At 43.8% G+C, this 13,764-nt stretch overlaps 1 protein-coding gene across 1 annotated transcript in view; it reads right to left on the reverse strand.

The window, feature by feature from the left end:
• Positions 1-13,764, reverse strand: part of LOC126295216 (growth factor receptor-bound protein 14-like) — an 857,388-nt gene that overhangs the window by 288,124 nt on the left and 555,500 nt on the right. The window contains exon 6 of the mRNA XM_049987559.1: positions 1,852-2,016. Coding sequence (XP_049843516.1) covers positions 1,852-2,016 — 165 coding nt within the window. The remainder of the gene's footprint in view (positions 1-1,851; positions 2,017-13,764) is intronic.

Consider the following 13,764-nt stretch of genomic DNA (forward strand, 5'->3'; position numbering starts at 1 on the left):
TGGCAGACTCTGCAAGAGAGGCGCTCTGCATCGCGGTGTAGCTTGCTGTCCAGGTTTCGAGAGGGTGCGTTTCTGGATGAGGTATGGAATATATTGCTTCCCCCTACTTATACCTCCCGAGGAGATCACGAATGTAAAATTAGAGATTAGAGCGCGCACGGAGGCTTTCCGGCAGTCGTTCTTCCCTCGAACCATACGAGACTGGAACAGGAAAGGGAGGTGATGACAGTGGCAAGTAAAGTGCCCTCCGCCACACACCGTTGGGTGGCTTGCGGAGTATAAATGTAGATGTAGAACACTAGCAATAACATCTTCATTTCGATCAAAATAATCACAATTATACTCGTGATAATCTTATCCTTTGTCATTCCCCGACTGTCATGGGGACACGTGGTACGGCATCGAGAAAAAGTTTGTTGCGAACTGCACAGAGCAGTAATGGCAAAAACATGAGAAGCAGATGTGGGGGATATAAAAGACGGGTGTACAAAGATGTTGAAGGTAACGGGTACACCACAGAGATGAAAGGATGAACATTATAGAGGAGGAGATGGGGGAGCAGAGGAACCAGATGAACTGACAGGACGGCTGAGGAATGAATGAAGGCATGCGTGGCCCGCTGCAATGTTCCACCAAGGCCGGCATTCCTTCCAACCGGAGCAGGGACGCGCCAGTCAATATCCAAGTGTCTGAGCGCGCCGACAAAGGCACCGCCAGGTGTGCCAGTACTGGCATGTGGCTGTCTCATTAACACAAACACTCTTCATTCTTCTTGCGTGTATGCTCGGTTTACCACATTCGCCATGCCTTCTCTCACTCGCTATACAGCACAGGAGGTACAGTCAGTAACGCTTCTGATGCAGAGTGTCCCACGTTTTTAGGTTCTAATTTATACGAATGGTAGAGTCAGATGTAGAAGTCCTACCCTGCTTCCTTACAGAAACGATCGTAAGGAGAAGAGCTTAGGTGTAAAATAGTGGCAAGCAAGTACAACGTATACAAGAAAAGATTAGAGGTAGAAGGATAGGAAGAGGTGGAGGTTCGGATAAAGAAGACAAAAGAAGAAGTAAACTGACTGAGGTTAAGAGTAGATAAAGGAACCAAGAAAAGAAACAAAGAGACTGAGGTAAAGGAGGAGATAAACAAATCAATGGAAGAAATGAGGAAATGCAGATAGAGAAGAGATGACATAAACAAGAGAACAGAAAAAGAGAGAGACTGTAATAGAAGAGAGAAGCAAAGTTTAAACAGAAAAGATATAAAGATAGAGACAAACGTGGGAGCAGAGGAGAGGAAGGCAGAGAAGAGTGGAGGAAAGAGGGGTGCAAGGAAAGACATAGAAGTAGGGATTATAGAGGAGAAAAAATAAAGATAAGGAATAGAAGAGATTTGGGGATAATGAATAGAATGTGTGCTGAGGAAAAGAAGAGGATGATGCAGTAATGAAGAAGAGAATGATGCAGACACAAAGACTAGATTGATGCAGGAATAAAAAAGACAATTATGCAGAGGTAAAGAAGATAATGATGGAGAAATGCAGAATAATAGTGGAACCAATAAAGAGAGAAGAGAAATAAATATAAGAAATTAATAATGAGTGGGAGAAAGAGATTGATGAGGAAGGTGGGAGAACGATATGTAGATTAATTAGAAAAGAAGTACAGAGGAAGAAACATAAAGTTATTAGAAAAGAGATATAGATTCAGAAAGGAAGAAGTATTAGAGAAGAGAGAGAGACGAGTAAGAGACAAAGAATTGTGACACGACTTTGTGTTCTCCTGCCTTCACAAACACACACAGCAGAACACACAGGGGTTGTTATCTAGGGAGCCACTTTTGCCGGGTACCCACCATGAGCGCTGCCTGCGGGTCCAGCGGCGTCGACGGCGCGGACGTAGACGAGCAGACAGCCTGTCCCGGCCAGTGGCCGTGGCGCGAGTCCAGCGTGGGGGTGGAGGGGGCGGAGGTGCCGGCGCAGCACGCCCCCAGGTCCACCATGTCGGCCGGGAAGAACTGCTGAAACACCACACCGGGCAAGCACCACGTCAGCATCACTGCACAACCGCACACAGCTGCTGATAAGAAAACCTCTATCAACTAACAGTTTCGATCATCTCATCTTCTTCAGACATCATACCAGTTCAATAAATTCCGGAACATTCGTAATTTCACGCGAATGGTATGTCGGAGCAAAATGCGGTTGGCATCCCTGCATACGCCTGTGGTTAATGTGTAACAGCCGGAAATTTCATCGTTGTATGTCTGCTAGTTATTGGTCAGTGCTGTATTGAGTTTGCGAATTTCGAGGAGGCAGAGATGCAGGAGCAACACGTTCTAACAACTCTACCACAACAAAGGTCAAAAATTAATTATGATTGTAGTGTTGTTCACGCTGCTAAATATTGCATTTTCGGGCAACAACAAAGTTATGTTACGTGGCAGGTGTCATTAGAGTACAGTTGTCATTTCTTGAAATAATGGATAACCTAGACACTCATCTTTTCGTGTTTTCCACGCTGGTCTCGTCGCGAACTCATGGCTCAATCGTCGAAAATCTAGGTGGTAGTGATTCCAAGCTTGGATGCAAAGAGGTCTAGGTGTTATTCTGCGATATTCAAAAGTTTTATAGATGTGTTTCACAAACCATTCTTGAAGATTAAATTTTTGCAAGTTAGGACAATGGTGATGTAAAAGAAGTAATCATCATTCCGAATTTAAGTTACACTTCTTTTTTATTACTTTTGTTGCAATATCACGTAACTCGTTCCAAAACATCACTTCACAATATAAAACATACTTGAAAATATCTTCCTCACTGTTGAAGTTGACATTTCAAATGGTGCAAATGGCTCTGAGCACTATGCTACTACTAACTACTGACGTCATCCATCCCCTAGAACTTAGAACTACTTAAACCTAACTAACCTAAGGACATCACACACATCCATGCCCGAGGCAGGATTCGAACCTGCGACCGTAGCGGTCGCTCGGCTCCAGACTGTAGCGCCTAGAACCGCACGGGCACTCCGGCCGGCTTCACATTTCATAAACTGACGACAATTTGCGTCATTTTAACATGACGACCAAAGCTTGACCCTCTAACAACCGCTTATGCGGCCAAAAATCAGAGTTACAAGTACGTCAATGATCATAGTGACAAAAGACAAAAGACAAAAGTGACAAAAGAAAAATAACACATAAGAATAATATCATTGCAATATATATATATATATATATATATATATATATATATATATATATATATATATATCGAAGTACCTCTACATTAATGAAATCAAATCTGAATGTTGTCACAGATATATGTTAACTATTTTACACACACACAGTAGAATATTGCTGGTATCGAGAGGTTCGGGTGCAGTACCGTAATGGTTACGTAATTCAAGTACCATTACAACGTTAAATTTTGCTTGGAACTGTAGAATACCTTTACAGAGAGACACCAAATGACGCAGGAAGCCTGCGGCGATGAGTAATCAAACCACACTCGGTGTTACGAATGGTTCACGCGGTTTAAAAATGGCCGGACGGAAAATAAAGATGACCCTCGTTCAGGATGCCCTTGGACGACTACCGACGACGCTCAAGTCAGAAATTTCAACGAAATTCTGCGTGCCAGTGGAAAGCTGGCTGTCCGAGGGAATGCAAAAGAATGTAACATTTCAGTTCGATCACGTCATAAAATGCTGACACAGCATCTTGGAATTCATCGTGTTGCCGCCAGGTGCGTCCCTCGCCTCGTGAGTCGAGAGCAGAAGGACTTTCGCCTTGCAACCTGTGAAGGGCTCTTGGATCGCGCAAATCAGAACGAGATGTTCCTTAAATCATAACTTGAGATTAGACGTGCGTCTACGGTTATGAGTTTGAGACCAAACACAATGGTTCGGGAGACATTCTCCAAGAGCGAGAAAAGCTTGTAAGGGCGAGGCAAAATGTCAAAGCTATGCAGATACACTACTGGCCATTAAAATTGCTGAACCACCAAGATGACGTGCTACAGACGCGAAATTTAACCGACAGGAAGAAGATGCTGCGGTATGCAAATGATTAGCTTTTCAGAGCATTCACACAAGGCTGGCGGCGGTGGCGACACCTACAGCGTGCTGACTTGAGGAAAGTTTCCAACCGATTTCCCGTACACAAACGGCAGTTGACCGGCGTTGCCTGGTGAAACGTTGTTGTGATGCCTCGTGTAAGGAGGAGAAATGCGTACCATCACGTTTCCGACTTTGACAAAGGTCGGATTGTAGCCTATCGCGATTGCGGTTTATCGTATCGCGACGTTGTCGCTAGCGTTGGTCGAGATTCAATGACTGTTAGCATAATATGGAATCGGTGGGTTCAGGAGGGTAATACGGAACGCCGTGCTGGATCCCAACGGCCTCGTAGCACTAGCAGTCGAGAAGACAGGCATCTTATCCGCACGGATGTAACGGACCGTGCAGCCACGTCTCGATCGCTGAGTCAACAGATGGGGACGTTTGCAAGACAACAACCATCTGCACGAACAGTTCGACGACGTTTGCAGCAGCAAGGACTATCAGCTCGGCGACCGTGGCTGCGGTTACCCTTGACGCTGCATCACACACAGGAGCGCCTGCGACGGTGTACTCGACGACGAACCTGGGTACACGAATGGGAAAACGTCGTTTTTTCGGATGAATCCAGGTACTGTTTACAGCATCACGATGGCCGCATCCGTGTTTGGCGACATCGCGGTGAACGCAAATTGGAAGCGTGTATTCGTCATCGCCATACTGGCGTGTGATGGTATGGGGTGCCATTGGTTACACGTCTCGGTCACCTCTTGTCCGCATTGACGGCACTTTGAACAGTGGACGTTACATTTCAGATGTGTTACGACCCGTGGCTCTACCCCTCATTCGATCCCTGCGTAACCCTACATTTCAGCAGGATAATGCACGACCGCGTGTTGCAGGTCCTGTACGGGCCTTTCTGGACACAGAAAATGTTCGACTGCTGTTCTGGCCAGCACATTCTCCAGATTTGTGACCAACTGAAAACGTCTCGTCAATGGTGGGCGAGCAACTGGCTTGTCACAATACGCCAGTGACTACTCTTGATGAACTGTGGTATCGTGTTGAAGCTGCATGGGCAACTGTACCTGTACACACCATCCGAGCTCTGTTTGACTCAATGCCCAGACGTATCAAGGCCGTTATTATGGCCAGAGGTGGTTGTTCTGGGTACTGATTTCTCAGTATCTATGCACGCAAATCGCGTGAAAATGTAATCACATGTCAGTTCTAGTATATTTGTCCAATGAATACCCGTTTATCATCTGCATTTCTTCTTGGTGTAGCAATTTTAATGGCCAGTAGTGTAGTTTTCTTTGACTTATTTATGATGAAGGATTAGTTCACCATAAATTCATGCCATAGGGATAAACTCTCAGTTCGATGGTAGTACCGGGACGCTTTGCGACGCCTGCGAGAAAATGTGAGAAGGGAACGTCCTCAAATGTGGCGAGACAATTCGTGCCTCTCGCATTACGGTAACGCACCCGCACATTCATCCCTGTTGGTGCGCGACTGTTGCAAAAAAGAAGAAATCACTGTTCTGGCCCATCCTATATACCCTCCAGACCTGGCGCCTGCGGACATTATTTTTTATTTACGAAGTTGCTAACACCGTTGAAAGGACGAAAATTTAGAACGATAGACGGGATAAAAAAAAAAAAATCGCAGACGACGCTTCGTGCGAGCCCAGGAGTGGAAACTTGGTTGGGAGCGGTGGTAATAATTGTGGAGGACAGAACTTCGGACACCGTGCACAATAAGTAAAAAGTCACAAAAAATGGTTCAAATGGCTCTGAAGACTACGGGACTTAACTACTGAGGTCATCAGTCCCCTATAACTTGGAACTACGTAAACCTAACTAACCTAATGACATAACACACGTTCATGCCCGAGGCAGGATTCGAACCTGCGACCGTAGCGGTCGCGCGGTTCCCGACTGTAGCGCCTAAAACTGCTCGGCCACAGCGGCACGTTCTAAGTCCGTGAGTCCGGCGGAGCGCCCCATTCATTGCCAGTCACGCCGGCGAGTAGTACGTGAGCGTACAACAATTTTGTGGGCAAAATTCCGGAATTTTCTGAACAGACCTCGCACATACTTCGTAAGCCACAGTACGGTGAAAGCCAGTAGGTACCCTGCAACAATACGATACTCCGTTCATCATCAAGACTAATCGTGATGTAAACATTACACCATGAATTCTTCCGCTTTGCTTGAATCGCATTCTTCGACCATAAATATAATAGACCGACCCTGACGTCATTTTCGTGGCTCCAACATCTCTCGGCTGAAGTCTCGTGAATGTTGGCAAAACATGGTTGTTTCGTGTTGCGCTTATGGCTGTGCTCAGCGTTTTGTCGGAGGAAATGGCATTACATTTCACATGTAAGGGTTTGTATGATAGGGCAGATGCGTTTATTGAAATCTACTGAACTGACTTTTATGGTTTTTTTTACACTTGAAATAGAGTATCACGTAAATGAAAGTGTGGAAAGTAATGGCTGTAAAGTCAGACTCATATTACATTTTGGAAAGTATCTGCGATAATTCGGTTACAGAAGTAAGTATAACTGTTTCTCGTTCCTACTCATAGGTTCCCTAACGATGAAAACCGAAGGCAGCTTTGGATGCAGGCCCTGAAACGGAGAAACTTTAAGCCATCTGCACATACGCGCCTTTTTGTATATGGTTCAAATGGCTCTGAGCACTATGGGACTCAACTGCTTTGGTCATCAGTCCCCTAGAACTTAGAACTACTTAAACCTAACGAACCTAAGGACATCACACACATCCATGCCCGAGGCAGGATTCGAACCTGCGACTGTAGCAGTCGCACGGTTCCGGACTGCGCGCCTAGAACCGCGAGACCACCGCGGCCGGCTTTTGTATATACAAGTGAGATTATATAATAAGGTAAGAGCACCTATAGTCGACACATGAAGAGAATTTTTTTTCTACCTTCTAATACTGTTAAATAAATGTAGGCTCCAAAATTATTTTCTGAAACTTCAAAGCCTCACCTTTCATCTAAAATATCATTTTTTTAAACTGATAATTTATACTTTTGTAAAAATAATAGGAAGTAACCTTTGTAGTGCACCTAAAATTGCTGCTATAAAATGAACCTGCTCGTAAAGTCGACAATTTTGGCACCTATAGCTGACATAATTCCCACATCCAATTTTCTTTTATAAGTGACTAGAGCTCAAAACGCGGCGAACCCAATATTAAAAGTTTTGACAAGAGTCCACTCTTACTGTTTAAAAGAATTTAACGACATTTTACTTTAACTGATAGTTTATAGTAATTTCGTCCCGCTGCCCACAGAGTGGCTTACGATGTATATGTTAGATTTTATAAATGGTACTGTGAACGAATCCAGTTCAAATGTAGTTGTGGCATAATTTTTCGCAAATAAAAAAGTAATTTTTGTTGGAAGCGTTAGCCAGTCAACTGAGAAATGTTGGGGAAATACGATACAAACATAGGATGGCAGACCGCTGATTTGAAATATCGCCACGTTTTGCCAAGTCACGTGGTTTATGTTGGAGCCACACCAGCCCTGTAGCTTCTGCACAGCAAGGTCAGTCTACTAGCATCTATGGTCGAAGATCTCATTGGTTTTCGTTTGACGTGGAGCGGAAGCCAAGCTGTGACCAGTACAGTCAACTACGATCATAAGGATACGTTTTATGCTGTGTTACACGAACATAGACAGCGATAATATGGGACAACACCTTTAGCGGCGCATTAAACTTGGACAGCAGTGGTCGGCTAGCGGTCCAGCTAACCTGCAATGGTGTGAGCCGTTGCAGTTCAGACGTAAAAAGAGACGAGCAAAGAAACGATATAGCTTCGAATGTCATTTAATTTTTAGAGAAAATGAAATAATGTTCGACAAAACACCAGCACTACCGCACGCTTCCTAGGTGACCAGACGGAAAGCATAAAATTCTCTCGTTCTCACCTGATATGGTTTTCTATTTACAAGCAAGAATGATGAAAATTCCTAACTTAAGCACAGGGTAATTTTTCTGAGCGTGCTGTATGGGATGCAAAATCATACTGCAGGGATTTCACTGTTGAGTACTGAAGCCACTCAAGGTATTAATTACAGTCAATGATCTGGTAATGTTTTAGCTCCTTCCTTATCCCAATACGGGAAACACATTTGAACTCTGAAAGTGTCACCTGCTATGTTGATAACGAGCATAACAACAACAGAATTCACGAAGCCAACCCGGCGCCGCATTTTCTTCTTTTATGAAGAACCAATCTACCGGGTGATCAAAAAGTCGGTATAAATTTGAAAACTTAATAAACCACGGATTAATGTAGATAGAGAGGTAAAAATTGACACACATGCTTGGAATGAGATGGGGTTTGATTAGGAAAAAAAAGTGTTGCTAGACGCCTGAAAGATGTCTTGATCGCGTCGTTTGGTGACGATCGTGTGCTCAGCCGCCACTTTCGTCACGCTTGGCCTCCCAGGTCCCCAGACCTCAGTCCGTGTGATTATTGCCTTTGGGGTTACCCGAAGTCGCAAGTGTATCGTGATCGACCGACATCTCTAGAGACGCTGAAAGACAACATCCGACGCCAATGCCTCACCATAGCTCCGGACATGCTTTATGTCCTGTTCACAACATTATTCCTCGACTACAGCTATTGTTGAGGAATGATGGTGGACATATTGAGCATTTACTGTGAATAACATCATCTTTGCTTTGTCTTACTTTGTTATGCTAATTATTGTTATTCTGATCAGATGAAGCGCCATGTGTCGGACATTTTTTGAACGTTTGTATTTTTTTGGTTCTAATAAAACCCCATGTCATTCGAAGCATGTGTGTCAATTTGTACCTCTCTCTCTACATTATTCCGTGATTTATTCAGTTTTCAAATTCATTCTGACTTTTTGAGCACCCAGTATATTCCGCCAGCGTTCGGCAGTGACAGGTGACAAAGCTGCGAGCATTTGTTCCAGTACGTCTGGTGGTGTAACAATCTTCTTATTCCTCGCGACCAATCCCGTAACTTGGCCCGTGATCAGTTCTGTTGGGTTCATAGTGTAATGGTACAGTGGCAAATGTAAAATTGCGGCATTTGTATGGTGTGCTCGATACTGTGAAAATTATTGTTTTTCGTGTTACTATGACACTTATCGACATCTGTGTTATAGACACAGCGCAAATAAAGAGGATTTGGTTTTTTCATTTTTGCCCTAAAAATTAAATTGTTATGATTCCTCAATTTCAGCAACTTTTATTAACAGTCTTTTATGAAATGTCGATAATTAATAATTTGTACTTGATATTCCACGCTCAAAGTGTAATTAGAAAGAAGTAGACGTGAATTATTCACAAAAAATGATGATGAATTTCACAATTACGAGAAGCAGGTATTTCAAATTGAACGAGATAAATCACTGACGTAGATGAGATTTGACCGGCACACCATGAACTGTAGTAGATTTTCAGTTAAATGCGCTATCGATTCTGCTACACGTGCTGCTGGTATTACTGTGCCAACGGAATCTAAGAGAATCCCACGGAAAACATCAAAGCCGACTATATAAGCATATGGAAAAATTAAAGAGCTACCTATTTCTGGGCACTTTTTAACCGTGTTTCACTACGGAACAAGAAGCAGACTGAGCCGTTTTCATACTGCGCACCAAAGGCGCAACAATCGGAGCACAACAATGCAGAGGCTGTGACTGAACACGATTTTGGAAATGGAAACTAGGTAGCTAAAGCGTGATAAAAAACTTGATGACTATTAACACATTTTAATATCTTAAATTTTCTAATTTAGTCATAAAATATATCTCATACGTTAGTAGGACCTACTTCCAAGAGTGTAACAACACCAGTGTACAGGCGCCTGGAGTGACCGAGCGGTTCTAGGCGCTACGGTCCGGAACCGAGCGACCGCTACGGCCACAGGTTCGCATCCTGCCTCGGGCATGAGTGTGTGTGGTGTCCTTAGGTTAGTTAGGTTTAAGTAGTTCTAAGTTCTAGGGGACTGATGACCACAGATGTTAAGTCCCATAGTGCTAGGAGCCATTTGAGCGGTTCTAGGCGCTTCAGTCTGGAACCGCGCGACCGCTACGGTCGCAGGTTCCAATTCTGCCTCGGGCATGGATATGTGTGATGTCCTTAGGTTAGTTAGGTTTAAGTAGTTCTAAGTTCTAGGGGACTGATGACCACTGCAGTTAAGTCCCTTAGTGCTCAGAGCCATTTGAACCATTTTGAACACCAGTGTACATGTGCTACGGCTTCTGACCAATCATCGCGTTTGTGTTTGTTTACATCGTGTTTATTCTTATGGTGAACGGAGTGTAGTCATCTCCTTCCCTGTCCCACCCACAAACGGGGAGTAAGGAAAAAAAGTCTGAGAGTTTTTGTCGGATCGCCCATTTGAGTTACAAGTGCTATTCATGCCGTCGCGATAGGAATGGTTTCATCAGGAAGCAGTCTTAACCCTAGAACACCTAAGGGGGGGGGGGGGGTTCATTGAACCCACAATTTTTTTATGTCCCTGGTTTTGCCCAAGTAACTTTCATACTACATATTCCCTTTGAGTTATTGTTTGTTGGCTATTTTATGAAACGTTAGTGTCAACATGTTTTATAGGAAATTCCTTCTTTGAAAGAAAAAATAAATAAACTTATTATGGGTCCAACAACCTCCCCCCCCCCCCCCCTTAGGCTTCCATGCTGTAGAAAATTTCCCTTAGTAGGATTTCGTATTTCTCATCTCGACAACAATGCAAGTTAGTTTCTTGTTGGTTGGTATTCTTGATATTCCCAACAATCGGTTTACTTGCAGAAGAAGTGACTGTTGATGTCAGTCAGCTGTTATTTATCTTGTAAACTTGCAGTGAGTTAGTGCAGTTCCCAACACGTAGGCCTCCAGCAACTTTGGTGTCGTACACATCAAAAACGAAACCAAGTAACTACTTACTGATGTTGTCAATAATGCACCGAGATGGAGGTACTGTCGGGGAAGAGAAGAATAAAACCGAGATAAATGCATGTTATAATTCCACTTATGGTGGAATTGACACCATTGATCAAATGGCGCGTATGTATACCTGCAAGAGGGGAACACAGAGATGGCCTCTATCTGTATTTTACTCTTTCATCGACGTTTGTGCTATCAATGCAACCACCATATTCATCCAGCAACATCCGAGATGGAATGAAAAGAAACACAACAAATGGAAACTTTATCTTCTGCAAGATGGGAGGGAACTAGTGAAATTGAAGGTAGAAAAAAGAAGGGCCAATTCAAGAGCGTTATCTAACCAAATTGTTCAATCAGTGGAGACTATTCCACAAAATAAAATCAAAGAAGTGACAACAGAAGCATGTCAGCCTCCTGCAGGGAAAGGTCGGTGCCATATTTGTGTAAGAGAAGCTAAAACAAAGAAGCAGAAGTACAACAATCCAAGTAAACCAAAACAGTATTGTGGACAGTGTCATAAACATGTATATTGCATATGAACACATCTGTATTTTGTATTGTAATACACCAATTTTTTATTCACTCAATCCAATATTTATAACAATTAACAACATTTATAGCCGGCCGGTGTCGCCGTGCGGTTCTAGACGCGTCAGTCTGGGACCGCGTGACCGCTACGGTCGCAGGTTCGAATCCTGCCTCGGGCATGGATGTGTGTGATGTCCTCAGGTTAGTTAGGTTTAAGTAGTTCTAAGTTCTAGGGGACTGATGACCACAGATGTTGAGTCCCATAGTGCTCAGAGCCATTTGAACCATTTTGAACAACATTTATAAACCGATGCCTTAATTGAAATACATAACCATTTTGAAAGTTGTAATTTTTCGTCAGTAAACTTATTTAATACCTGTGGGCTCGTCGAACCCCCCCCCCCCCCATCCCCCTTAGGTATCCAAGTTAGAAAAAAAGGCTTGGGCGTCCTAGGGTTAATGGGATTAGTCGGCGACTGGCTATTAGCCAATGGGAAATTTCCAGTCTAGTACCTTGTCGTACATCTCGATGGATGGGTCAACTGCCTGGTACTGACATGACGGGCGCCTTCCACAGTGTTAATCACATTTTCCTCCAAGTCTGGTGTCCATTTTCTCTGCCTCATGATGACTGGGTGTGGTGTGATGTCCTTAGGTTTAAGTAGTTCTAAGTTCTAGGGGACTGATGACCACAGATGGTGAGTCCCATAGTGCTCAGAGCCATTTGAACCATCTGGCGTCCAAACATTTCGGGTACTTGCTACATGACTGCCTGCTCCCTGAAACTACCCTGTCTCACGCAAACAGCGAAACACTGTTGCAAACATAAGTTCATTACAACTTTCTTGCTCCGTATCCCCTCATGGATCAATCTACATCTACATCTACATCCATACTCCGCAAGCCACCTGACGGTGTGTGGCGGAGGGTACTCTGAGTACTTCTATCGGTTCTCCCTTCTATTCCAGTCTGGTATTGTTCGTGGAAAGAAGGATTGTCGGTATGCTTCTGTGTGGGCTCTAATCTCTCTGATTTTATCCTCACGGTCTCGTCGCAAGATATATGTAGGAGGGGGCAATATACTGTTTGACTCTTCGGTGAAGGTATGTTCTCGAAACTTTACAAAAGCCCGTACCGAGCTACTGAGCGTCTCTCCTGCAGAGTCTTCCACTGGAGTTTATCTATCATCTCCATAACGCTTTTTCGATTACTAAATGATCCTGTACCGAAGCGCGCTGCTCTCCGTTGGATCTTCTCTATCTCTTCTATCAGCCCTATCTGGTACGGAGCCCACACTGCTGAGCAGTACTCAAACAGTGGGCGAACAAGCGTACTGTAACCTACTTCCTTTGTTTTCGGATTGCATTTCCTTAGGATTCTTCCAATCAATCTCAGTCTGGCATCTGCTTTACCGACGATCAACTTTATATGATAATTCCATTTCAAATCACTCCTAATGCATACTCCCAGATAATTTATGGAATTAACTGCTTCCAGTTGCTGACCTGCTATTTTGTAGCTAAATGATAAGGGACCTATCTTTCTATGTATTCGCATCACATTACACTTGTCTACATTGAGATTCAATTGCCATTCCCTGCACCATGCGTCAATTCGCTGCAGATCCTCATGCATTTCAGTACAATTTTCCATTGTTACAACCTCTCGATACACCACAGCATCATCTGCAAAAAGCCTCAGTGAATTTCCGATGTCATCCACCATGTCATTTATGTATATTGTGAATAGCAACGGTTCTATGACACTCCCCTGCGGCACACCTGAAATCACTCTTACTTCGGAAGACTTCTCTTCATTGAGAATGACATGCTGCGTTCTGTTATCTAGGAACTCTTCAATCCAATCATACAATTGGTCTGATAGTCCATATGCTCTTACTTTCTTCATTAAACAACTGTGGGGACCTGTATAGAACGCCTTGCGGAAGTCAAGAAACACGGCATCTACCTGTGAACCCGTGTCTAAGGCCGTCTGAGTCTCGTGGACGAATAGCGCGAGCTGGGTTTCACACGACCGTCTTTTTCGAAATCCATGCTGATTTCTATAGAGTAGCCTAGAGTTCGTAAACGGTGGAAAAAATACGCGTAACAGGAACCGGAGACAATGTGTCCATTGTTGTTGCTGTTGTGGTCTTCAGTCCTGAGACTGGTTTGATGCAGCTCTCCATGCTACTCTATCCTGTGC

The sequence above is a fragment of the Schistocerca gregaria genome, chromosome 11 (genome assembly GCF_023897955.1).
Source record: "Schistocerca gregaria isolate iqSchGreg1 chromosome 11, iqSchGreg1.2, whole genome shotgun sequence".
Classification (NCBI taxonomy): Eukaryota; Metazoa; Arthropoda; class Insecta; order Orthoptera; family Acrididae; genus Schistocerca; species Schistocerca gregaria.